Below are 25879 nucleotides of genomic sequence, written 5' to 3' on the forward strand. Positions count from 1 at the left end.
TGTGACACCGTCAGCGCCTTACGAGACTGCCCCAACTATTGTGCCATGCTTCGGCAAAAAGCATCGACCTGTCCTACTGAGCTTGAACCACCACGTGGTGGATACAAGGAGTTGTTGGCTCCAGTTCTCATCTCAAGGGGAGCAAACCCACATATGTGGAAAAGATGTGTCGTACGGGAGCTTGTCATGGAACGAACAAGAAAAATAGGCCATAACCTCATAACCCTCCACCCCGTGCCAGAGAGCATCTGAACTGCTAGGCTAACCTTGGGTTCGCTTTTGTCTGCTCTGATGCGGCCCCGTGCCTCGCGCATTCCTGGCCGCACAGGCTCTAGCTGCAACACCTACCATCCAGGCTACCTGATGGTTGCTGATTATGCCATTCTGCTGGGAAGTTTGAGCTCAGGGCTTAATTAGAGTCTAGAAACATCACCCACTTCCTTTCTTACGGCTTTATGCATCTTTATGCAAAATGTGGGTGGAAGCACTGTGATCACATGCTGCTTCATTAGTGCCAGTCCTGCAGGAGGGACGGATAGGCTGCAGCATGTGTGGATGGAGCGTTATTAGTGTTTCTGATGACTTTCCAAGAGGGTATCTGTGCTCTAACCGCAGGCTGGCTCTGCCCGCTGGTGCTGTAAGTTCACTTACCGTCGGGGGAAGGAAGGAAGGAAGGAAGCCCTCTAAGCTCCTCAAAGGATGCAGTCATCTTCTGCAGGTCTTCTGAAGTGCCTCTCTCTGTCCACTGCCCATACGGCAAAGCTGAGGCAATTAGATTGCTCCTTTCATCCCTTCCAGGGCTCAGGCACCTAAAATTGCATTGAGGTAATAACGTCTCAGTGAAGTATCTAAAGTAGATGGACAAGATTCCAGCCCCAATACTCGAGGCTTTGCAGTTAATGATTGCAAGAAAAAAAACAAAATATCAATAAGTGAAGATGGTGACTGTGTTCAGTTTTGGGCCCCTCACTACAAGAAGGACATCGAGGTGCTGGAGCGTGTCCAGAGAAGGGCAACGAAGTTGGTGAAGGGTCTAGAGCACAAGTCTTATGAGGAGCGGCTGAGGGAGCTGGGGTTGTTTAGCCTGGAGAAGAGGGGGCTGAGGGGAGACCTTATTGCTCTCTACAACTACCTGAAAGGAGGCTGTAGCAAGGTGGGGGTCGGTCTCTTCTCCCTAGCTACAAGCGATAGGACAAGAGGAAATGTCCTCAAGCTGTGCCAGGGGAAGTTTAGGTTGGATATTAGGAAAAACTTCTTCACCGAAAGAGTAGTCAGGCACTGGCACAGGCTGCCCAGGGAAGTGGTTGAGTCCCCATCCCTGGAGGTATTTAAAAGCTGGGTAGACGTGGTGCTCGAGGACATGGTTTAGTGGTGGACTTGGCAGCGATAGGTTAACGGTTGGACTCGATGATCTTAAGGGTCTTTTCCAACCTTAACGATTCTATGATTCTATGATTATATAAATAAAATTAGGATGTATTACAAGACAGTATTTGAAAAGTATCAAAGATGTAGAGCCTTTTGTTAATATTTTCACTTCTCCTCCACTTTCTGTCCCATCAGCCTTTAGAAAAAATAATTTGATATAGTGTTGGAACAAATTTTCCTCATCCTTTCTGGAATCCGTACTCCTGACTCATGGGGGGTTGAAAATGATTTTAACACCTTGAGAAAAAGTAGTGGAACCGGTAAAACCATAATGTTAACCCATCTAACGCTTTGGATAGTGTTGTCTGAAAAAAGACGGAGGCATTTTTATTTCCATAACTTGAATACGCATCAATTGATTTTATTATACTAGAAAACCTGAGAAAGAATGGTACATTTTTATACAGATTGTGTAAATACACTGTAGGCAAGTTTCACAGTTTAATGTTGCAAAGGGCTTTCATTAATGCTGTAGTTCTGAGAAAAGGATGTAAAGCAACATAAAGGAGTCGAAATTTGATTTTTACTGAGGTAAATTGAAAGAATAATTCACTTTTACTAAATGTCAGTGTTTCTTCTTTCATGTCTTTTTTCGTCATGCTCTTTCTACCACTCGGTGCATCATTGAGAACAATATACATTAAGAATGAATCGTTCGCTGATGTGACTTGATGACTTTCTGTTTATTATTTATGTTTGCATAATTCCATGTGTTAATTAAAAAAAAAAATCACCAGAGATACATAAAATTAAATGGTTGGTTTTGTCCCGGAGCAACTACACACCATGCTTTTACTTTATGCATATCTCTGAGGAGACAGAAAGTCAGTTCTGCTGAGCAATCTGATCTGACATTCAAAAAGTATATTGTTAATTGTATTTTTTCTAGAAAGTATGTTTATTTTTTTTAAAGGGGAGGAGGAGATTACATTTCAAATGCACTTCCAGAACTTTGCACGGCTCCCCATCATCCTCCAAGACAAACTGCTACCTAAGGATTTGAAATCGAATATATAGGTCAACGTCTCCTCTTGTAAAAGGACTGTTGGCAGTTTTTGTTCTGTGTCGGTATTGAGGCTCATCGGCACGTAGGAAGCACTGCCAGCTCTGGCAATGAAACCCGCGACGTCAGTGCTGCGTGTCCTGGGGCGAAGCCAGCCGCCTGCCCGCAGGACGGGTAGGTGGGACCTGCTCTTCTGCCCCCCGTCCTCGCCGTCTTAGAGATCAGGCCGAGGACTGAGAACTGCCAAACTTTCGAGATAAACCGCGCGAGACGCCGTGTATGGCCGCACGGAACGCGCTCGTGAGGCTGCTGTGACGTTCAGGCGCCTGATGCAGGAAGGCTGTGTACGTAAAGCCGCCTTGGCAGAAATCGGTGTCTGCCAGAGCCGCGGCCGCCAGCGGAGCGGGCGTGCGGGACGGGTGAGGGGACGGGGCCGCGCCCAGAGCCAGCCCTGCCCCTGCGGCCGGCGGCAGCCCCCCGTCGCGGCCAGAGGGACGGGAAATCGTGAGGGGGCTCGACGGGCGCTGTCAGCCGCGGCGTTCTGAGGCGGCGCCGGCTGCCCCCCCCCCGCCCCCCCCCGGGCGCTGCTGCCCGCCTGCCGCTGTGGCAGCGCTGGCAGCCGCAGCCTCCGCACCCCGACCCGGGCCGCTCCCGCCGCCGCCTCTCGCTGCTGAGTCACGCCGCCGCCGAGCGGCGCGCCGCTGCTCTCGCCCCCTCCCCAGCTCCCCGGCGGGGGCCCGGCCGCCGCCCCGCCGCTGCCGGCGGCCGGTCCGCCCGCCGCCGCCCCTTCCCTCCCCGCGCCGGCCGCGGCGCGGCCCTTCCCCCGCCGCACATGCCCAGAAGGGCGGGAGCCGCGGCGCGCCCGGGCGCTGCTGTGACAGCGGCGGCCCTTTCCCTTCCGCTGGCTGCGGGCCGCGCCGCGCCCCCCCGGCCCGCCCCGGCCCGGCGGCGGCCGAGAGCCACCGTGCCCGGCGCAGGCCGGCGGCCCGCCGCGCTCCTTCCCCGCCTCGCCCCGAGCCAGCCGCCGCGGGGCGGGAGGCGGCCATGTCGCTATTGTCTGCGCTGGTGCCCTTGCTCCGGGTGTACCGCGTCGGCCTCCTCGTCATCCTGCACCAGCTGCGCCGCCGCCTCCGCCCGCGCTGCCCCCCAGCCCCAGGTGAGCACCGCAGCCGGCGCCGCGGGGCGGGGCGGGGCGGCTGCGGGCCGGGGGGCGGCAGCCCCCGCCGCCGGGAGGGGGAAAGTTTGCCGCGCCTCCCCCCAGCCACCCCGGGGAGGGCGGGGGCGGCAGCGCCGGTGTCCCGGGGAGCGCGGGGCCGAGACCTCGCCGCCCCGCCGGGGGCGGCCCCGCCAGGGCAGGAGAGGAGAGGACAGGGCAAGACAGGCCAGGGCAGCCGCGACCTTGGCCGCAGCGGCGGGTCGCCCGGGCCGCACCGCTTCCCCCGCAGCGGGGCAGGGGCTGAGGCACCGCGGCGGCCCCGGCCCGGGCCCGGTGCGCCGCCGGGCTCCTCCCCCGCTCCCCTCCGCGGGCCGGGCCGGGCCCACCGCGCCGCCCGAGGGCAGCGGCCCGGGGGGGCTGCGGCTGGCGGGGCGCCCTCCGCGCCCCCGCCGCGCCGGGCCCCGCCCCTCGCCGCTGCCGGCGGGCCCTGGCCCCTACCGCCCCGTCCGGCCCCCGGGCCGCGGCCGCCCCGGACGCGGGGCGGGGCGGGGGGCCGGGCCGGGCCCGGGACGGGCGGCTGGCGCACGCCGGCCTGACTGCGGCCTCGGGAGGCGGCGCGGGGGCTCCGCGGGCCGGGGGTCCCCGCTTCTCCTCTTCCTCTTTTTTGCTTTCTGAAGGTTTCGCCTCAGACCTCGGCTCAGAGCCGCGCGGGCGCAGCCTCCCTCAGCCCAGGTAGGTGCTCGGAAGGCGGGCAGCGGCGGGCAGCCTCCCGCCGGCCCGGCCGCGGCGCCGGGCGCTCCGGCCGCCGCCGCCCGCCGTGCCCCCGCCCGCCGCCGGCAGCCGCCTCCGCCCGCCGGGGCGGCTGGGACCGCAGGCCGTAGCCTCCCTGCCCCGGCCGCTGCGGGAGGGGAGCGTACCCGCGCTCCGAAAGCTTAGTCTTTGATACCGGCTGTCACCGCTGACAGCCTTTGAGCTGGCAAGCAAGTGACGCTCGCAGTTTTCTCCAGGGGACTTCAGATTAGTCACTGGTTGGAGAAGTTGTATTTCTGCACTTTTCCGATTTGGGTCAACAGCATGTTTAATACTGACTACAGGAAACTTTGAGTTTACCAGAAAACAAAGATCCGAATTTCCTCTTTCCTCACGTTTCTCTTGAAGACTTTAAGATGCTTCTGAGGTTATAAACTTACAGCAAACTATGAGTCCGGACGGACGTGTAAGGTATCGTCAGAGCTGAGCATACAACTGCATGCAAGTCAGTGCCTTTAACTTTCTCTGCTTAGCAGCAAGTGAGCCTTTGTGGCTCTGTTGATAGTTTTAACCAGAGGAACAGTAAAAAAAAAATGTTGAGAGGGCATAGTGTTTCTCTAAGGAGATGGGGCAGATGAGGAAACTGTTTTAGAGAATATCTGAAGTACTGGGGAGGGGATGGGACAAGTACACCACGTAGTAAGAGTGTATTTGTGCATGTCATCACACACGGCATCCTTGGGTAGCGTTTTGTCTACTTTTTATTCATTCCTGATCCTTCTGCGATAGGCTGGGATTCTCCTTTCTCATTCTCAAGAGACGGAGATAAAACGCCCAAACCAACGCAAGAACCCTGGTGACAAAAAGGGCAGATGTGCGTACGGTTTGAAGTCATCTGAGCATTTTTCTAGCATTAGTTTTTCTCGGCAGAGCAAAGCTGGGTATTGTGCCTAGGGTGTGTAACACTTTCCAAATCTTTTTTCGAACCACAGAGAAACAGCATGACGAAAATGTGACCCGTGTTTTGTTTCACGCTGTTCTTAGCTGCTATTAAAAAAAAGTGTCAAATTTGGAAATGCCGGAGGAAGGCAGTGAAGAACCAACCTGGGAAATGTCAGCTGCCTGAGTAGGACCAGGACAGATCTGACAGACATGGAAAGTTTTCTTTCAGCCCTAACGCGGGGTGGTTTCTTCCAAGGACAAGTAGTTTCCTCCTCAGATACTTGTTTGCGAGCAGTTGCCTCTTGGCAGTTAACTGCTGCCTCGCTTCGACTCGCTGCATCCAGCCACTGCTTAAAAAAGGGAGTGAGCTTGTCAATGGGAACTTTTTTACCCAGATGAACCTCGTTTCCATAATAAGTTCAAAATAGCCACTGCAGTGCAACAAAAAGTGAAAGTGTCGGTTAGAACATGCTTAATTAAAGCTTGGATCAGTAAACTACACTTGCTGTAAGAAACCACCAAGCAACTTTTCCAGATAGTGATCTAGAAAAGTGCGTATGTTTAAAATTTTCTCTATCTTTTCGAGGGGGTGTCCGTAGCTCTCACAGGTACAGGTGTTTTATTGTCAGGGTGCTTTCCCTGGGAGAGCCTGGAGGGGTGAAGCGAGGCTGGGAAGGGCAGGGCAGGGCGGTGGTGTCTCCGATGCCTCCGATCCCATCTCCTTGGCCCCAGTTCCCCCGTCAGCTCCCCCTCTTCATACGGCAGTGGTGCAGCCCTCCTGTGGAAGATTTAAAACAGAGAGATGCCTGGTGGCTTGTCCTTGAGCTCTGCGGGTGAGCGAAGGGGTCCAGTGTCAGTGCAGCCCTTCTGCCTCCGAATTTTCCAAGAAAAGCTTACTTTCTTGCACTTGCCGGGAAGAAGCGTTCAGGACTTCAATCCAAAGTAAATCAAATTGGTTTTGTTTTTCTTTTCTTTTTCTTTACCTAAACTTAGTCAGAGTTGTATGCTCTTGGCACCTGTGCTTCCGCACGGCTTTTAAAAGTGACCGTCTGTTCTGTCACATCCTGATGGGATTCAAAACATCTTTGGGAAAGAGGGCGGTTTGAGCTCTGAAATCTAGATTCAGTGCAGAAACTTGGTAGTTGTTTCGAGTTGCAAACTGAAAAGATAGTGATATTCGCTATTGAAGTGAGCTTTCCCCCGCCCCCACAATACAGACTGGGGAAGTTGGCCTGAAGTTCTGAGCTTGAAGCTCAGGGGAGGGAAATACAGAGCTGGGAGGATAAAGGGGGTGCAGTCAGTGATTGCTTTGCTAACTAAAATCAGTGTGCGAGAAGTAAAGGGGAACGTATGTTTAACTTACATTAAAACATTTTTCCAAGTACTAATTGCATAAATGGTATAACTGCCGATATGTAGTGTAAACTGTGTTAGTGTTTAGTGGTCTAAACAATTAATAGTTTCATTAGAAATTACTGCTTGGATTTTTTTTTTTTTTTTACAGTGCTTAATCTTAATTAATTGGAGAAAAAAAAAAAAGCCCTGCGTGACTAAAGATCTTGATATAAACAGCTTTTTAAAAACAAAAATCTAATCAGTGGATTGATAAAAGACAAACTTATATTAATTATGACACCAGGATATTAACACTGGAAACATGGTCACTGAAAGTCATCCTACTGATAACAAAAATAGTTCATATAGTAATAATAATAATAATAATATCTTTTGGTATTTTAAAAGCTTCTCAAGGAATTTATTTGGCATCTTCCTCCTCTATTTTCTCTTCTACTTTACATGTTTCATTGAAATTTGGTAGGGGAAGATTAAATGCTGAATGTTTTGTAGTTTTGAAGTCTTTGTAGTTAAACTTGGTACCCGTGTAGCAAACCGGCTCTGAAGAAGGTGCTATGTGGCTGAAGTTCAGAAGACCTTAAAGCTGATTTCCGTTCTTCTTAAAAGTGACTGAAATTTCATACATATTTTTAATTTGCCCCAATTTCCAGTTATTCAGTATCATCATTTGCACCGAATTTCGTTACAATTAATCATGAAATATTAATTTGGGAACATGCTTCTCTTAATTCTGATTCAGGTATTGAGGGCTTTTACTTTATATGAGTAAGGCATAGTGGTAGACCGAGCACTTCTGCTCAAAGCTGCACGAGCTCTAGGTTGTAAAACATCCAGAGGTGAGTAGAGAAGTGACCAGGTAGGAAGGATTGGTGGCAGGCAAAAATAAAGTTGCATCTAACAATTAATCCCTCTCCCCCACGCATGCACCTGAGAGAGTTATTTAGGTAGCTTCAGAAGTGAGGAAATGCTCGTTTTATAGTTGCCCCTGTGCTGAATGAGGCAAGGGTTGTGCGACAACGATACCTACCGTGTAATTAAAGAGGGTGCCATTGCTGTGCGTGCACAAGGGGGCAGAGCTAAGGTTTCAGGGTGGCTGCACACCCCGTGTTTCCTCACATCCCCGTGCTTGGTTTCGCAATCCGAGCGACACTCCTACGGGTTTTGAACCTATTTTCTTTGCCACCAGGGAAACGGAGTCCTGCCTGGTGCAAGGGTAGCACCGCTGCCCTCCACAGCGTGCGTCGTCACTGGCATTTCAATATTTTGGCCCAAGCCCTGCCCTGGAGCGAGGAGTTGTGGGTATGTGTTAGGAGAGCGAGAGGGGTCTGAGAGGTGTGAGGCGGCAGCACAGCCTGCCCCGGGGAGGGCGGGGATGAGGTGCTAGGGCCAGGAAACCTGGGCCCTTCCTCCTCCTCCTCCTCCTCCTCCTCCTCCTCCTGCTGTGGCCGCTGAGTCTGCTGCGAGGCCAGCAGAAGATCCTGTCTGCAGGCTTTTAAAAGCCTCGGCCCTGGTACTGGCTGGTGGTGCTGGCCAGCTGCAGGGAGGTGGCGAGGAAAACACCAGCTTCTCCGAAGGTGCACTCTGTTTCGGTGTGGGTGGGAGTTCAAGGGAGAAAGGAAAAGGCAGGTTTGTAGCCTGAAGGCTTCTGTGCACGGAAGGGTTTTGAGCAAACCAAGGCGGCACTAGTTTTTTATCATGAAAAGTTCGGCAAGCTAAAAGAGAGCATTTCCATCAGCTGCCTTTGTAACAAGCTGTGGCACTTCTCAAAGGCCGTGAGGTGCTTCATGCCCAATGGATTTCATTCTGCAAGGTGCTGGTGTCTTCAGTTTGGCTCAGCATTGAAGCTGCTCTGGTTTTTGCCAAGCCTAGACTATGAACACTTGTTTCACTGAAACAGGAAAAATTTATCTCCTCTTATATGAAAAATGAGAGGTGTGTTTTAGGTTTTGGTTTTTTGTTTTTTTTCTTTTTTTCATAGCACTAGTTATGCTGTATAACACTTGAGAAGAGGCAGGGATGATTAGCAGTTTATATTCGAGCTATTATGACAGCTGGAAGGTGGTTTACAGCATTATAATAAAGGCTGTATTACGCTGGCATATCCTTAACTGTGGCAATGCTACTCTGCCACTATTGCCAAGTGCCAGATCCATCTCAAAACCATGGCAAAGCTGTAGCATACGTAAGAATGAAGGGTGGGGGTGAGTCTGTAACGCTCCCTTGCGCTAAAATAACTTGTATTTTATCAGTCTGTGATGAACTTTTTTATGATCCAAGGTGTGTCATACTAATTTTAAATATTAAAGACGCATCAGAGCTTTTATGACAGTGCCTTCCTCCTTGCTTTCAGGAACTGCCACATAACTGCAAAGGAAACTGTAAGATTTAATGAAATACTGGGAGCCTCTCTACTTCCTAGAGACAGCATGTTATGGATTGAAATGGAGGGATCTCAAAGCAGTAATAATACATACTGATACAACATGTCTTGTTAATGCCCAGTCTGATGGTATGGCAGGGTTACATCATTATACATTACACCACTTTGTCTTTCAAAATCATCAGTTTTTGTGGGATTGCATACCTTGGTGCTGTTGATATGCACATCTTTGGAATTAGGCAGCATTACCATGTTAAATCAATAGTTTATCCTGGCAACTTAAAAGGCACTGAATGAATCACAGTAGAGGACATGCTCGCAGTCAGAACGTTGCCTCCCTCAGGGGGGGAAAAAAAAAAAAAAAAGGTCTACACCCAGAAGTAAATCTTCAGAACAAATCCAATAAAAATGCTTGCCCTGCATCTCTCATTCTGCTTCTAAACCAACAGCTGTGTATAAATAAATATGTTTAGTCTTCGTAAACCTGTCTTTGGTTTTTCATTCAAGACATTCAGAAAGTGCTGCAAAATACCAGCTGTAGTTCCGAGGGAAAACATCTTTTCTTGGGAATGTTCAGCAGCAGCAGGACGCGTACTGGAGAAGCTTGCACGCATACATTTTTTTGGGATATTCCCTTGCAGCAGTATGAAAATGTCAGATTGGTTCTTCCTCCCCCAGCCAGCCAGTCTTAGCACCCGGGGATTTCTGGGCTTGGGTGCAGGTGCAGCTCCTGATGAGCAGGGAAGGAGCAATGCTATTGCTTTCAGGCTGGCTGCAGGGATGCTCCTGATGTTTCTCCTGCTCTCTTCCCCTTGATTTTTGTGGAGGAGGTTGCATCTGTGTTTAACTGATGGCTTTCTTCTCCTTCCCTATCCTGTCCAGGCCCCTGGCGAAGGGCTTGTTGCTGTCACGGTGGCTCGGCTGGTGGTGTGGAAGAAATGGAGAAGCGGCAGCATGCAGTCCTGCTGTGCTGTGGCTTGGCTTTTTGGTGTAGTGAAATCAGCTCCAGCAGGTGCCGGTTGCCGGCACTTGGCACAAGAGATGCTGTAGGCCTCAAGCTGTACTTGCATGTGACCGTTTGCACAACGAGCATTTTCCTGTGCAGATATTTAGGTTCAGGTTGCCAAGTCTTGCCTTATCACCACTCATCTCTAGAGTGTCACCCCCTCCCGACTTCTGTAGCCTTTTGAAGAAAATACAGCAAAATTATTTTCTAGCTGATGTGGATAATAACATTTATTAGTGCTTCCCTGTCTGCTTTTCCTGTAATTATAATGCACTGTTATTCCAGGAACCACAATTGTGAACTAGTAGTTCAGGAGATGGCTTTGATTTCAGAAAGAGAAGGACAGGAAAGGTGTCAGACACGTATTGTTGATCTGCATGTAGGTTCAAACTCCTTTTCCTTTTATTTCAGTCAGAAAACATCTTTACATTTCAGAGGAGCAGATTAATGCCATAATTTGCATCACAGATTTTTTTATTATGGTTGTTTTTTTTTTTTAAGCAAATGCTGGAACAGTTAGATGGAGCTAACAAAACTTCTTTCAAAATAAACAAACAATAAAACCTTTGCTCCTTCGTATCAGGTTTCAATTGAAATAAATATTAACAGTGAAGTTCAGTAACTCTTAGGCGAGAGGACGTTGGTCTAGCCCTAACTATAACCTAAGAGGCAGGAAAATGCTATAGCAGATGACCGGTTTGTGTCACAGCAATGTATCAGCTCTGTGGTGGTGGTTATGGTTTCTCTACCCAGAATTACGTAATTCCAGAAACAAGATTTACTCAGGTCTTCTAGCTCAGTTTCACAGCAGAATGTGATATATTAAAATCCTTTTTAATTTTTGACATTCTGATGGGCTTCTTGTAGGTCACACTTCCTGCAAATCTCATCTTTAAATTTGCAAATGTAATTAGTAAGGTAGGTTTCTTGATACGTTCGCAGAAACACTGATTTCACATAGTTAAGTGTGGTCAAACTTGTGCTTTCTCATTGTATCTTTATCTTACTGCCTTTATCAGGTACTCATTAATGAGTGAAGGATCAAAAGGTGGGACGGTGGCCAAGAAGCGATGGAGAATAAAAGTTTAGAAGGTTCCCCATCAGACCTAAAGTTAGTGGCTCACCCGAGAGCAAAGAGTAAAGTGTGGAAGTACTTTGGGTTTGATACCAATGCAGAAGGATGCATATTACAGTGGAAGAAGATCTACTGCCGTATTTGCATGGCACAGATCGCCTATTCAGGAAACACGTCCAACCTTTCCTACCACCTTGAGAAAAATCACCCCGACGAATTCTGCGAATTTGTGAAAAGTAACACAGAGCAAATGAGGGAAGCCTTCGCCACGGCGTTTTCAAAAATCAAGCCAGAGTCGTCACAGCAGGTTGTTCAGGATAGCCTCATCATGAAGACCTACCAGAACTACGAAAACAAAAAGCACCAGGAGCTGACATCCGCAGTCATCAGCTTAATTTGCGAGGGCATGTATCCGGCCTCTATCGTTGATGAACCCACCTTCAAGGCCCTCTTGAGAACAGCGGACCCCAGGTATGAACTTCCAAGCCGGAAGTACTTCTGTACAAAAGCTATTCCTGAAAAGTACAATGCCATTAGAGAAATTGTGCTGAAAGAGCTCACCGAGGTTCTGTGGTGTGGCATATCCACGGACATGTGGAGGAGCGAAAACCAGAACAGGTCGTACGTAACCGTCGCGGTTCACTTTCTCAGCAGCAGTCCTGCCAACTGCCTGGCGGTGAACTCGCGGTGTTTAAAAACGTTTGAAGTACCAGAGGATAATACTGCAGAGACTATTACGCGAGTCCTTTATGAAACGTTCATTGAGTGGGGGATCAATACAAAAGTCTTTGGTGCTACAACAGATTACAGTAAAGACATTGTGAAAGCTTGCTCTCTCCTAGATATTCCCGTACAGATGCCTTGTTTGGGGCACACTTTTAATGCAGGAATACAACAAGCTTTTCAGCTCCCCAAACTCTGCAGCCTTCTTGCCAGGTGCCGAAAACTGGTAGAGTATTTTCAGCAGTCTACGGTCGCGATGTACATGCTGAGCGAGAAGCAGAAGCAGCAGAATCTTCTCCACTGCATGCTGGTAAGCGACCGTGTTTCCTGGTGGGGAAGCACGCTCGCTATGCTGCAGCGCCTCAAGGAGCAGCAGTTTGTCATTGCGGCTGTTCTGGTGGAGGACAGCAACAACCACCACCTCATGCTGGAAGCCAGTGAGTGGAATACAATCGAAGGGCTGGTGGAACTGCTGCAGCCTTTCAAGCAGGTTGCAGAGATGATGTCTGCTTCAAAGTACCCGACGATCAGTATGGTGAAGCCACTTCTCCACATGCTTCTGAATACTACCCTGAACATCAAAGAGAACGATTTGAAAGAAATCAGCATGGCAAAGGAGGTGATTGCTAAAGAGTTGTCAACCACCTACCAGCACACGCCTGAGATAGACATGTTTCTCAACGTCGCAACTTTCTTGGATCCCCGCTACAAAAAACTGCCTTTTCTTTCAGCCTTTGAGCGGCAGCAGGTTGAAAACAGAGTGGTGGAAGAAGCAAAAAGCCTGCTGGAGAAAGTAAAAGAAAATACTTTTAGGACTGAGGAGAAATTCTTCACCGTTTCGGAAGAGCCCCCTGTGAAAAAAATCATCATCTCCTCTACTCCTCCTCCTACCAGTGTCATCAACAACATGCTCGCAGAGATCTTTTGCCAGACAGGAGGCGTGGAAGACCAGGAGGAATGGCACGCTCAGATCGTTGAGGAGCTGAGCAACTTCAAGTCACAAAAGGTCCTTGGCTTGAACGAAGACCCGCTGAAGTGGTGGTCTGACAGACTAGCGCTGTTTCCAGTTCTACCAAAGGTTCTTCAAAAATACTGGTGTATTTTGGCCACAAGGGTCTTCCCTGAACGCCTTTTCGGTTCTTCTGCTAATGTTGTAAGTGCAAAGAGAAACCGCTTAGCCCCAGCTCACGTGGATGAGCAGATCTTTTTGTACGAAAACAGTCGGAATGGGTCCGAGGCAGAACCGGAGGATGAAGACGAAGGAGAGTGGGGTTTGGAACAGGAACAGATTTTTAATTTAAATGACTCGGTAAATGTAAACAACAATTTCTTTAATATCCGAGACAGTGGGTTTGTTTAACAGGACTGCTGCGGTACATTTAATAACAAAAAGAAAAGGTATTTGTCTTAAGTTACCAAAAATACTTCTGTTTTATTCTATGAATGCTGTAAATATTGAACAGTTGTAACAAACTTGATTTAGCTTCCATTGTCTATGTTTTTCCCACTGTCTTAAAACATGAATGACTTGTGATTAAACAGCACTGAAATGAATGAGGAAATAAATTCTACAAAGACCGTGATTTCTGACTGTGGCCCAGATTTCAGAAAGCACTTACCCATGTGCTTCCTTTCCACTTGCTTTGGTGGGAGACAAACACATGCTTATGTGCTTTCTATCATAAAAATATTTTCTGAATTAGGACCCTGAGCAAGGGCGTTTTTAAGATTTATGCCTCCGTTTGTAAATCCTGTGTGACTCAGGATGTTAGCTTTAAATTTTGGATTTTAAAACATTATTTTTAAAATCCGTAACTCTGAGCAGTGAATATTTTTAGAGTATATCGATGCTATGGAATGAAAAAAAGATCTTGAGCCTGATTTTCTTTTTCACTACCTCATGTCTTAGGCCTGGTCTGTGCTAGAAAAGTTCAGCTGGTATAATTCTGTCAATTAGGGGACTGATGTGTTTTTGTTTTAACTGATACTGTGCTGGCGTAGGCTGTAATGTGGATGCAGTTATACTGGGATAAGTTATTTTCCTTTCCAGTGCCATGTAAATGGTATAAACACTTCTAAACTGGTATTGCTGTGTCCACATTAGTCCGGTTTTACCATTTAACTGCAGCAGCTAAATGGCAAAACCTTTTTTTTTTTTTTTTTTTTTTTGTGTCTAGGCAAGCCCTGATTGTAGTTTCTTGTGCTTTTACAAAGTGGTAACGGAGCGTGCGGGGTCGGGGGTGCATCATGTTCCCTTCGCTTTGTGCCGATGTTACAGCTGATGCCCGGCGGTGTGAAGCAGGCACGGCATCAGGGCCCTCGGCGGCGGAGGGAGAGAGGGAGGGAAGGAGAGGGCGGGGAGACATGCACGGGCCGCGGGTCCAACAGTCTGGCTATGTTATAAAATCCTTAACCTCTTAATTTAAATGGGGACTTTACCCAGGGTAGCTAGAAAATTTTGTTGGCGAGAAAAGCAAAATAAAAAGCTTTAATATTATGTAAATATATTTAAAAGAAGGGAACCCCTCCATTTCCCCACATGTATTTAGTGAGTCTTTAAGATTATTTCTTATTACATTAGCACTTAAAAACTCTTCTTTTTCCTCCTGTCTGTTTCTGCTTCAGTTTGTAGAGTGGACTTTAGTCCGGTCCAGTCTAATGTTTGAGTACTGTTTCCGATTAGTTGTTGTGTATTGTAATTGCTCCCTTTGTGTCTCTACGCCTAAGTGTTTTAAGCCCTTTTGAGAACTTGGCAAACAAGAAACAAAGAAAGAAAACCAACCCAAACCCCCCCATCTCTTATGAAATACTGCAGGTCATAAACAAGATTAGAGTTCGTGCCTGGCACGGAGTGGGATGGCAGCCAGCGTTTTTCCCTGAGGTGCGGAGGAGGGCTCTTGGCGTTGTCCAGTTATAGTCAAGGTTTGCTTGGGGTTTTATTTTTGTTACTGGTGTCTCACCCCCCACCCCAGCTTTAGTCTACGACTGTGTCAAGCACAGCCTTTCTGGAGAGAGATCTGTTGAAGACTGGCTGTTACTGTTCTGGAGGAAGAAAGTTGGGTTTTTCCATCACAGTGGTACCCATGGACGTTTGGTTGTAGAAAGGGCCCAGCCAGGAGGAACATACAAAAATGAGAATTGCAATGGAATTGAATCTATTGCCAGACTGCTTGTTTATGTTTTGGTTTAATAGTTTTTACAAGTTTGAGGCCTCTGTGTTCTTTGTAGGTGGTCGGAAGGGGCGAGCGGGTGGGGAGGAAGGACAGAAGTTAGAGTAAAGGAGCACTGGAGTAAATAGTAGTGAACTACCTGGCATGTTTAAGCCCAGGAAAAATGCATTTAACAGGTAGTGTGGCCCATGCTTGGCTGTCAGTAAGCCTGGGTTTTCACCCTCCAGCCCCCTGAAAATTAATTTGCACTTCTACAAAGTACACGCACAGTGCATCCAGTTGAATGTTGGTACTCTCCATGTCCGATGAAGAGGTGTATGTGATTGCCCAAGGTGCAAAACACAGTCTTAGCCTAAACTCTTGCAGGTATGTAGGCTAGCTGTGAGGGTAGCAAAACCAAGTTATGGAAGGGAGTGAGATATAGCAGGTCCCTTTTTGATGTTACCTGAGCTCCTGTGACACCCCTGTGAGAAAGACGTCTCGGTTTTTAAGTCCATTGAGTGCCAGCTGGTGTCGGTTGCCTCCGCTTGCACCACCTCCACCTGCTACCACCACCGCTAGCCCTCAAGGAGCTGCGCAAATGCTAGTGCACGGCGTGCTGATCCTCTCTTACGTGAGCATAAGTCAAAGCTGTGCCCTTGCAACCAAGGCAGAGCCCAGAGCACTGCTCCCCCGGTCTGCGTTCAGCTTGCCCCTCTTGGCAGCATCCATCTCCTGTTTCCATCTTCGTCCTTCTAGGGCTAAACGTATGCAGTGATGCTTACAAGCAGTTTTACTGATATCGGTGCAATGCACTACTCTCTTCCTTCCAGCTTCTTTTTTATTTTTTTGGTATCCAAAATAAAGCTGTAGTCGGTTCAATTGATGTGTCTCAGCATTCTTTTAAAAAAAAGAGAAGAAAAAGAAAAAAAAAAAAAAAGAACAAAGCCATTGTTAGTCCTACCCATTGTCTGTGACATTTTTATTTAATGTTCTAAGCTTGGAATATTGTTAAATAAACCAGAAAAATAAGTTAGTTACTAGATTATTTGTCTGATGTGTGTTCATATCTGCAGCACTTTATGACTTTGAACTCTTCCACAACAAGGGGAGGTTATATTCTAAGGTTCTGAAGCTATGCATTTATTCTCCTTTTGATCCTGTAAGTTATTGAAAAAAAAATGCTGTACAAATCTTTTGGATTAAAAAAAAAATATGAAGATGAAAAATGTCAGAAGTTTAGATGGTTTCTCTCACTTAAATACGTGTGGTGTTTTTCATTGAATGACATAATTTTCTGTTGTTCAGTTGGGTGGAGAACCAAAGTTGCAGAGATGTTTTAAATATTGCTACAACATGAATTAAACCGTGGTGTTATTGCCAAGGGTGGGCCCAGAACACATTTCCAAATTACGCTATTAAGTCAGATTTATGTTTGTGTTTCTTGACAGCTGATTTGAATCCACAGCCTAATGTTTCCTTTTCTCTTCGGTACAGCTGAGACATCTTTTTGGAGGGGCAATAGAGGAACTTCAGCTTTTGAGTGCTTTCATGCTGGAAAAGTGAATTTTTAAACAGGCTCTCGAAGTACGTACTTTATGTCAAAAGAAGAAGAATTGCCTTTTGCCACCAGCTCTAATTTGGGATTAAAATTCAGTGGGCTAGGCAAGGTTTCTTAGCGTTAACAATGTAACTAACGGGAGTTTTGACTGACCAACCTTTGCACGCATTTCACCTCTCTGGGCCGTCAGGGATTACTGTGAAGACAAAAGGAAAACCCCGAACCAAACTGAAGTTGAAAAGGTGACTTTTTCCAGCAAACAATGTCTGAGGTGCCTCAGTTTAAATGAAGGGAATAAAGTTCTGGATTATTCTTGGAAAGGGCGTATTATTTTAAGGTTCTATCGCAGCAGTGTATTAGATTAATTTGAAGAGTTTTCTCTTTAATTAATGTCGTGGTGGTCCAATTAGCTTTCCAGGAGCATTTGTATGCAGGCAGGAATTTTAAAAGCAAAAGAAACACTAATTGGTTATTTGTAATATTTTATAGGACTTCTGAAAACTTAAAAGTGACATGTAGTTCATGATTTTGTCCTTTTCGTGTGATAGCTTAAAAAGAGGGGGCTGCCTGAGGACGTCATTTCTGAAGGAGGGGAAGCGTACAGATTTGAACACAGAAGTAGTGTATTTTATGTATTCCATGACAACTGGGTAAAGGAAACTTTGTGCTGGAAAAATTGCATTTTAGTCTCTGGACGCTATACTCCTTTTGGTGTCTCCATTTCTGAGTGCCCTTCTCAGGGGATGATGCCTTTCTGAAAGTCTGGTGATCTCGGTTCTGGTGGTGCAGTGCTATCTAGTCTAGGCTGTCTTTTTGGCTATGCTGAGAAGACTCTCTTACTTTGGCTCCTGGTCTGTTATGTTTTGTGGCTTTTTTTGTTTCTTTTTTGTTGTTGTTGTTTTTCCCCAGGCCAAGACTATATGGTCTGTCTCACCGTATTTCCTCCAAATGACTAGTCTTCTGCTAAATTCAGGATGTGTTTTATTTTTCGGGGATGTAGGGAAATTACAGAAATTGGTTTTGCTTTTTTAATAACGTTATTTGGTGCTGTAGAGAGAACTTAAAGATACAGTGTCATTTTACACCTCCTTTAGAACCACATCAATGACGCATGTCTAATGACTTGATATTATTTAAACTGGAATTTCAAAACATCCCTACAGTTGCTGTATCATGCTGTCACTTTTACGTACAAAAGCATTTCCTTTAGGTTGAACAATAAAAATCAATTACATAGATTTTTACTGCTTCTACAGTCATTTTCAGTGCCCCTGCAGTTGGGTTAAAATGCCACAGGGAATTGAGTTTACTATAAAAAAAACCCCAAAACACTGTCTTTCAGTTGACCTTGTGTTTTGAAAACTTTTTTAGTGATAAAATTTGATTTATATCTTTTTAAAAATGCAAAGACTGTTGCAGAAACTGTTTTCAAATGAGAGTCCCTCAGACTCCGAAATGTTAATATTATGATTTTTGAGCATTTGTACTGACATTTCCACGCAGGGTGGCATTGATTTCCCTTGCTGCCGGAAGAGAAGGTCAGCGTTCACAAAAGTGGTGCTCCCATCTGCAGTGCTTTGAAGCAGTGATCAGATGTATCGTTTTTCAGAGATGTTGAAAAGACTATTACCTGCTGCACACGTGCGCTGGTTTCCGTGCATTACAATTAGTACTTACTTGCAGTGACTTCAGTTTGCAAAATCCTGCTTTATCTGTCTTGCACCCCTCCGTCCAGTCTCCTCTCCCTGGCCCTGCCTGGGCAGAGCGCTGGGAGGGAGCCGCCGGGCGGAGAAGCCCTGCTCCCCAGCATGTTTTTCTTCTCTTAGAGAGAGGCTGTTCATTGAGAGCAGGTTAACTGGATTTAAAATGAATTTAAGCTAGGTCCTTATTGCAGTCCACTGGGGCTACAGTGCCTCTGCCGTGCTGCGAAAATGCAGAGCCAGCGATTCCTGCCCCCGCAGCGATGTGCACTTCAACACATTGCTCAGCGGGGCCAAAACTGACTGCGTCAGTGGGAAGGTGCTGGGGAATCAGGCTCAACGCAGCTAGGAAAATATGCTCGGGGTCAAAGGCATAGTAAGCAATAGTAGTCCTTATTGCCTGTCGGGGTAAAACAGGATCTGCGCAGCTCTGGTTGTTTGGGTTTTTAAGGTAAATATCTTCACGTGGTACTGGTTTGTGCTTAAGGCTGAAGCTATGCCTGGGAAATTTTGTGATTATTCAAATACTTCTGTATTTAATGCTGACATAGAAAGTAGTGTTTTGTGGCATTCAAATAAAGATTTTTTTGTAGAGGCTAAAGCTACAGTTCCTACTTGACAGATATTTTAGGGGTAACATTTATATTGGTTTTACTGTTAAAAATGCCGTGGCCAGAGGTACGCGTACATTCAGCTGTCAGAAGCGGTAGGGCAGTCCTGTTTTGAAGTGTACCAGAGACAGGAGGGGATACTTCTATTTGAAATAAATTAAGACAGACATGTTGTCTTTATTTTAACGCTTTTAGGTAGAGGACTAATTAAAATGCATCCGTAACTGTTTGTGATAGTATAATAATTTATCTAGATCTATCTGTAGAGAATTAATCCCTTTGGTTTACTTAGTATACTGAAAGTATGACTGTATTTGTCCGTAGCTGCGTGTGCATGATGTCATGTTCAACAGTGATTCCCCAAGCAATGGAGAATAAGGTTATTTTTAAAAAGGCAATTTCTTCAATTATATATGATTTTCTGAATATGTCATTGTCCCCAAATACTTGCAGTCAGGAATGAGAAATTAATCTTTTATTTCTCCGACAGATGCCGCTTTGCTTTTAAATTTTAGACATTTTGTGTCTCTGTATCACCCTGTCTTTATAGACACTGCGACTGAAAGGGTTTCATGCTCTTTTTTTCTTTTTTAATATGCTTTTTTCTCATGAGTCATCAGTGAGGTTTACAGTGAGAGGAATTTAGAGTCATAACAACAAAAATGTCAAGTCAGCATCAGGAAAGCTCGTGCCAGAAACATCCCATCCCATGTCATGAATGCTGTGGGGAAGGAATTTAATAACAATTAAATCTGAAAAACTCAATTGCTTCATTGATGAGAACACGTAGGAAGTGGGTCCATCTAGGAAAAATACTGACATTGTAACAGGAGTCTGCAATTCCTGTCTGAAATCCTGACAGCGTTAAAAAATACTAATTGACTAACCTTCCCGTCACCTGACATTTCAGAACTGTGCGAAACAAGTGTTTTACACACTTCTTGGTGTTTCCACGCTGCCGATGGTGAGCTCTCTTAGCTTCAAAACCCTGTGCTCCCAAATGGCCAGGGAGGAGTTTTCAGTAATGAGATAGCGGAGAAGAAGGGCAGAACAAGCCCTTATTGTGTCCTGTCCTCTAGCATGGGAAGCCCAGGCTGAAATGGCTGTTTCTGAACGATATTTTGACACAGCCTCTCTCATTGACCGCAGACACGCATTCACATGCAATCCAAGAACTTGCCACTGATCGTAAATCTGGCAGGTCCCAAGGGAGCGAGTGCTGTGGTGAGAAAGAGCCAGTCTTGTGGATGAGTGGAGCCTTCTGTGTGTGGTACGTATCTTTCCTTGCCTCTAATTTTAAGCCCTGTTTTATTTCCTGTGCTGGTAGCCTGTCTGTTAGTGCTGGTCTTTGCTGTGTTATTTGCTGCGCGGCTCTTATATTCAAAGCGTAAGAGTAGGAGAATGTGATCTGCGTGCTTTCGAGACGTGGTGAAAGTAGGCAGAAGTTCACCTGTGCTGCACGTGGTTTGCTGGCTGGTTTGCACCAACAGGAGGCTGAGGATGATATTTAGTTTACCTCGTAGTGCTGCGAATGCGAGACTGGCATTGCTGCTAGGAGATTTCTCCGTGCCTGGTCAGAGAAATGAGGTGAGAGAAGAGCAACCTTGTGCATGTTGTATCTGAAAGTATGATGCAATCCCCAGGTGAACTTAAAGCGCTCATGCTCTAGTTCTCTTGTAGCCTTGCAAACAGACTAACCACCTTGTTGATGCCCTGCCCACTCCACCCCACCTCCCCTTCATTACTTTGGCTGGTGTTCGCAAAGATTTCACAGTTCTTTTTGGAGAGATAAATTCACAGATAATGTAAGAAACTATTTGTCAGTTGTTAAGAGCATTGCATATGCTTTTTGTGCCTTTTTTGGCAATGCATATTAGAGCTGATGGAAGATAAAATTCTTTTTTTACCCAGAGATGGGATCAATGAATGTTTAAAGTAGGTTGTACGCAGAGACGGGTAAACTCTTCCTGCAGCGAGGAGGTCAGCTCAGTCTGCAACGCTAATCTGTTGGCTGTGCTTCTGGTCTCTAGGCTGTTTAGGAAAGTTGCTGTGCTCTGCAGAGGGAAAATGGATTCCTCCGGAGTGTTTTCCTTGTGTTTTTGTGTTGCTGGGGCGGCTTTCTGGTCTGCACATGCCTGAAGCAAGGGGATGGGCCAGGGCTTTTCCCCTGGTCCTGCTCCTTCCCTGGGCTGGTTGACCGCCCTGGGAAGAGGATTGTGCAGATGATGACACCGCTGGCTGATAAGTTTGCAAACACCAAGACTACAAAATTACTAATTAATTTGATATTTATTTTTAGGTTAAGATTAAAGTGATACAAGATGTGGCCTATAAAAGGAGCCTTCAGACCCTCTGCACTAACTCCTTGAGTTAGGTATCCAAATATAGATTTGGGGATTTAATCCCTAAAAGCGATCCATCTTGCATGCTCTGCCTTCAGACCACTAGAAATGCTGGCATCATAAGTGTATCTCTTTAAATATATTTTAAATAATGGTATTTTGAGGTGGGCCCCTTTTTTAGATACAAACCACAAGTTTTCATTTTTCATGTATCCATTTTGTCTTCAGGTGTGCTTCAAATGTTCATATCCATAGGCTCATTCTGTCTAAAGTGAGTTACTCAAACACTTGAGGTCCAAGGTATAGGTAGACTTCAGAAGTAAGAGAAATATTTTCCCCCATGACTCGCAAGCTGGAAGTTTTAATTATTCTGTTGTTGAGGGAGGCAATTGCAACTGTGTTTTACCAGAACATGGGAGAACATGAAATGTAAATAATTACCTTTTTTTTAGGTAAAATTCTGAGAGTAAAAGGCTTACGTTGAAGCACCTCCTTTTCTGCCCTGTTACCTTCATGGTAGGAATATGAAACAGGACCCATGGTATTTCAGTGAACGTACAAGTGAAAGAACAGTCGTCTTTTATCTACTCATTACTCTGCTTGCTAGGATGTTTCAGTTTAGGTGATTTAGTCTTAACAAGCATAACATCATCAGTTTCAGCAGACGTGAATGAGCATTTCTATTGCTTGGTCCTTCCTTCCTTAGCAAACAGGAACTTTTGCTCCTTGTTAACGTAAAACAAAGGACAGAAGGCAAATGGGGGTCTGATATTACAGGTGGAAGCTTGGGTGTTTGCTTAGTGCTCATGCAGCTGAAGCACTGGTGGACTTCAGAGCTGGGCGATGGATTGTGTTTGTGCCAACAGGGCATTTGAGTCTAAAGATGGGCAGATGGTATCTTGCAAAGAATACGTGGCCTTTGCTTTCAGGTCAGCACTATGCCAATAAATGTGATACTTCACCCTGAGCATCAGCTGGCTGTGCAATTAGGAACTTGCGCAGTCACTCGGTGTCTCTGCTTTTTTGGGGCTGTTTGAAGTAGGATCTTCTTGTTTAGGTGACAGAGAAAACTCTGTTAGCATTAGAGATGCTGCAACTCAAGAAAATGAGCTATAAAATGTAATTGTTCCTTTACATCGTAAAAAGAGTTGTTTAACAAAATTCCACTCAGTCACGCTTCAGTTGAAGGCACCAGAGGTTGTAGAAATGCAGCTGAGGAACGTAAAACTTTACTGCCGGGGCAGTTGGGTGGGTGGAGGTCTTTAGTCACGCAGGACCTCGTGTGGACTCCACCATGAGGCTGCCCGCATGGGACAAGTTGCACAACGAGAAATCTTACTTGGCTTGGATGTGAGTGCTGAAGCAGCCGCGTCAAGTTTTGCAAGGCCGGAAGGCAGGAGGAAGTAGCCATGGACCCCGCAGTGTTATTTTTAGAGATACTTTTGTAGTAGAGTCATAATATGTCAGTTTGCTTAGACCATGCAGATACCGTCCCACCACCATTAATGCTTTACCTGCGGCTCCCTTGCTCAGTGCTGGAGTAGTGTTGAAGTTACGTGGGCACTGATGCATCGTTCTTGATTCAACTCAGTTCTGGTAAAGATTTCAGTGGATTGAACAAATAGAGTCTGATGAAATATTTTGATATCTGTGTCACTAAGATTATGTGGTTTGCCTTGCCTTGCGGACAGGGCAAGATTCAAGATTTGGGCAGTTATGGAGTAGAAATGTCACAATTATATATACACAGACGCAGCCCCCACTTGGTGCTTTCAGAAACCGTCGCCTGCCAATTTCAAGCTTCCCATCCTTGCAGTTTCTAAATTACAGATGTCATTACAGACACAGTGATTTTGGGTTCACGGCTTTATCATGGTGTATGAATTACTGCATTAAAGCTGCAGATGTGGTGGAATATAGCAAGGTTTAAATGGGGTTATCGCCAGCAGGGAAAGAAAATTTTTGACAGCTACCATTCCTAAAGCCAATAACCAAAAAAGCAGTGATACTTTGCTTCATGTCAGGATTGCTTTTAAGAAAAAAGTAAGTTTTGTAATAAAATTGTGACATTTGCTTTCCTTTCACCGTATTTGTGCTCTGCTCGGAGAGGTTTGATGCTTCATGGAAAATTAATTGGGCAAGACAACTACATGCCCCATCCTAGCCAAAACACCCCGAGTTGGGTAGAGGCTGAGTAAGCGCTTGGCTCTCGTACACTTCTGCTTTTTGTAGTGTGACTGTTTTCTGCCAGTGTGCTTTCTGAGATATGGACGTTTCGCCGTCTGAGGGAATGTCTAACCATGATTGCTAACATTGCTCAATATTTTACATGAGCCCGGAAAAAAGAAAACCAGAGAGAAACTTGGACCTAAAAAATGCACTGAACTTGTTTCTGAAGGAGGACCTTGAGGGGACAGTTCAAAACTTTTTTTTTCTTTTTTCTTGTTGACACATTGGTAACATGGTGATATAATTAAACACCCTCCAACTCTATGAGGAAAGACTCATCTTCTGTAAACTCCGGGCTGAGTTATCTTCCGTGACATTGGCTTCGCCGGTGTCAGAAAATGAAGTCACGCCAGATGAAAGCAAAGCTCGGTCACCTCCTGACCTCGGATCTCACGCCGGCGTTTCTCATGTGCACAAACCAGGGATTGAAGTTAATGAGCCTTATGAGCGTTCAATGAATTTAGGATTAAGTTTTTAATCTGCCCTGGTGTGTCTAAGTCGAACGCTGCGGGCAAGGGTTTGACTGCCACCTCCGGCTGCCCAGGCGCAGTGTGCCGCAGCAGGAGGCGGGTGATGCTCCGTGTTAGCAATCTGTACTGAAACAACTGATGTTAAGGGCCAGTACGCCAAGCGCTTTACAAAGCCAACCGAGAAGATGCTCTCTGCCCTAGACAGGTTATTTTTTAAACTGAAACAGATAGTTCTGTATAAAAATATCTTAACAAACATGTCATTGGTGTCAGACGTTGTTCATTAAAAAAAGTTCAGTGGTACCATTGCAAATGGCTTGTAAAGGATGCGACAGTCCACATATTACACAGAATGAAAGCGACTTTCTAAATATGAATAAAACATTACTGGCACTACATTTTTGCAAGCCAGGACTGACAAGCGAGGAGATGTTTGTAATTTTTTTACTGAATGTATCCTAGTGAACAGAGTGCCCGCAGAGCAGTAAGTGCCGGCTTTTTGGCAATTGGATATAACCTGGATAACTGGAAATGAAACTTTTGTGCTATGAAGTGGTTCTTAAGGCAGATATACAAGGGCTTCTTGGACATATTTTTCCAAAATAACATCTTGTTAATGAATAAAGCCACCCAATGTGAATACAGATATCATCTAATCTGCCTGTTGGAGTGCTTTCGTGCTAATTAATGCCACCACCTATATGCCAGTCTTACTTGTGCATTCATAACTGGAGTCGCTGCATTGCATACCGTGCCATTTTAACATTAAATAGTCTGCTGAAAATTAGTAGGGAAAAGGTCAAGAAATGCAAAATCCATGTTCTCTCAATGATGCTGTACTTCCTAATTATATGGTACAGATATTTAAAGAGCAACTAACTTGAGTCAGAAGCAAGTGTCAAGAGCTGCAGACACTGCCATCAGTAGTGCCTGGTAGGCGCCAGCAGAGTTCTTTGTACTTGGTTGTAGGCATGTAACTTTGTTCCTCCTGTAGTTTCTCATGGGTTCATTTTTGCAGTTGATCTTTTAAAGTCATTATGTGCAATCATCCAGCACTGCAGGGAGGAAAGGGATATTTGAAGATACAGGGAAGTGAGTATAACACAGCAGAACAGGTGGGCAACGATGTAGCCTGGATTTCAGCTTGACCATGGCCATTAGGGTTATACTACAGTGGCATAGGGTTTTACTTGTTTATGCATTAATTTAATGACCTTTATTGTGACTTTTTCTATTAAGTGTAGCGTATCTTCTATCCATCTCATCCATCTCCATTTTTAAAGTGATTAAAAAAATCTTATTTTCTCAATATTGACTCAGTAAAACCAGTCATAAAATGTTCTAGTGAGACACAGGTGAAAACCATGATTTTTTTCCAGTCTCCTAATCCGATTTTCAAAGAATTCTTTTTCTTCCATAAAAGAAAAGCGTATACATACCCACATACGTATACAGAAAATGATTGTAATTCAGCAATGAGGTCCGGTTTATTCAGTTCAAATCCTTCCAAGCTGCTACCCTCTGCTGTAAAGGACAAAGTCATCTTTACAAGCACGGTCCGGCTGACAGCCAGCGTGTGGTTTTGCTGAGGGCTGTGGCGACGGGGCCCGAGGCCGGGAGCCGCGGGAGCCACCACGGCAGCTCAGCAGGCAGCGTGTGGCTGGCACGGCCCTTCTGCCACCAGCGTCTCTGCAGGTGTGATCTCCGGCTTGCAAATGCACCGGGGGCTGTGTCAAAATGGGTTTGCAGCGTGCTCCTCTGGCTCGGCCGGTGGCGGTTTGGAGGGGGAGATGCTGAGACCTCTTCTTCCCGCCGGTCACTGGCGTGTGCAACAGCAAAAGGGCTGGGGAAACGCGAGGCTGGCAAAATGCCCACGCTCCCTGGAGAAACGTCACTGCCGTCGCAGGAGCATAGGTGGTGTGATCCTGGTGGGTTGTTCTGGGTGCCCCTCGTCGCATTGACATCGCTCCTGTCTGCCTCGGGTTTGGCTGTAACTAC

General features: G+C 46.2%; 2 protein-coding genes across 4 annotated transcripts in view; both read left to right on the forward strand.

Annotated features, from left to right (window-relative positions):
• Nucleotides 1–3451: 3451 nt before the first annotated feature.
• On the forward strand, nt 3452–16001 carry ZBED1 (zinc finger BED-type containing 1). Of its 3 annotated transcripts, XM_087757175.1 has the most exons (3): nt 3517–3587; nt 4265–4319; nt 11041–16001. In XM_087757175.1, exon 3 carries the CDS (start codon nt 11092–11094, stop codon nt 13177–13179), a length of 2088 nt encoding a protein of 695 aa, XP_087613301.1. In that variant the 5' UTR covers nt 3517–3587; nt 4265–4319; nt 11041–11091; the 3' UTR covers nt 13180–16001. The 3 variants fall into 3 exon arrangements, with proteins under 3 accessions (XP_087613300.1, XP_087613301.1, XP_087613299.1); XM_087757174.1 differs by lacking the exon at nt 4265–4319 and having other exon boundaries at nt 3452–3587; XM_087757173.1 differs by lacking the exon at nt 3517–3587 and having other exon boundaries at nt 4150–4319.
• The window catches only part of DHRSX (dehydrogenase/reductase X-linked), a 168835-nt gene continuing 146413 nt past the window's right edge, over nt 3458–25879 (forward strand). The window contains exon 1 of the mRNA XM_087757176.1: nt 3458–3587. Coding sequence (XP_087613302.1) covers nt 3476–3587 — 112 coding nt within the window. The 5' untranslated portion in view covers nt 3458–3475. The remainder of the gene's footprint in view (nt 3588–25879) is intronic.

This window comes from Nipponia nippon, unplaced genomic scaffold, assembly GCF_047370975.1.
Source record: "Nipponia nippon isolate SJK-2023a ecotype South Korea unplaced genomic scaffold, ASM4737097v1 scaffold_2, whole genome shotgun sequence".
Lineage (NCBI taxonomy): Eukaryota > Metazoa > Chordata > Aves > Pelecaniformes > Threskiornithidae > Nipponia > Nipponia nippon.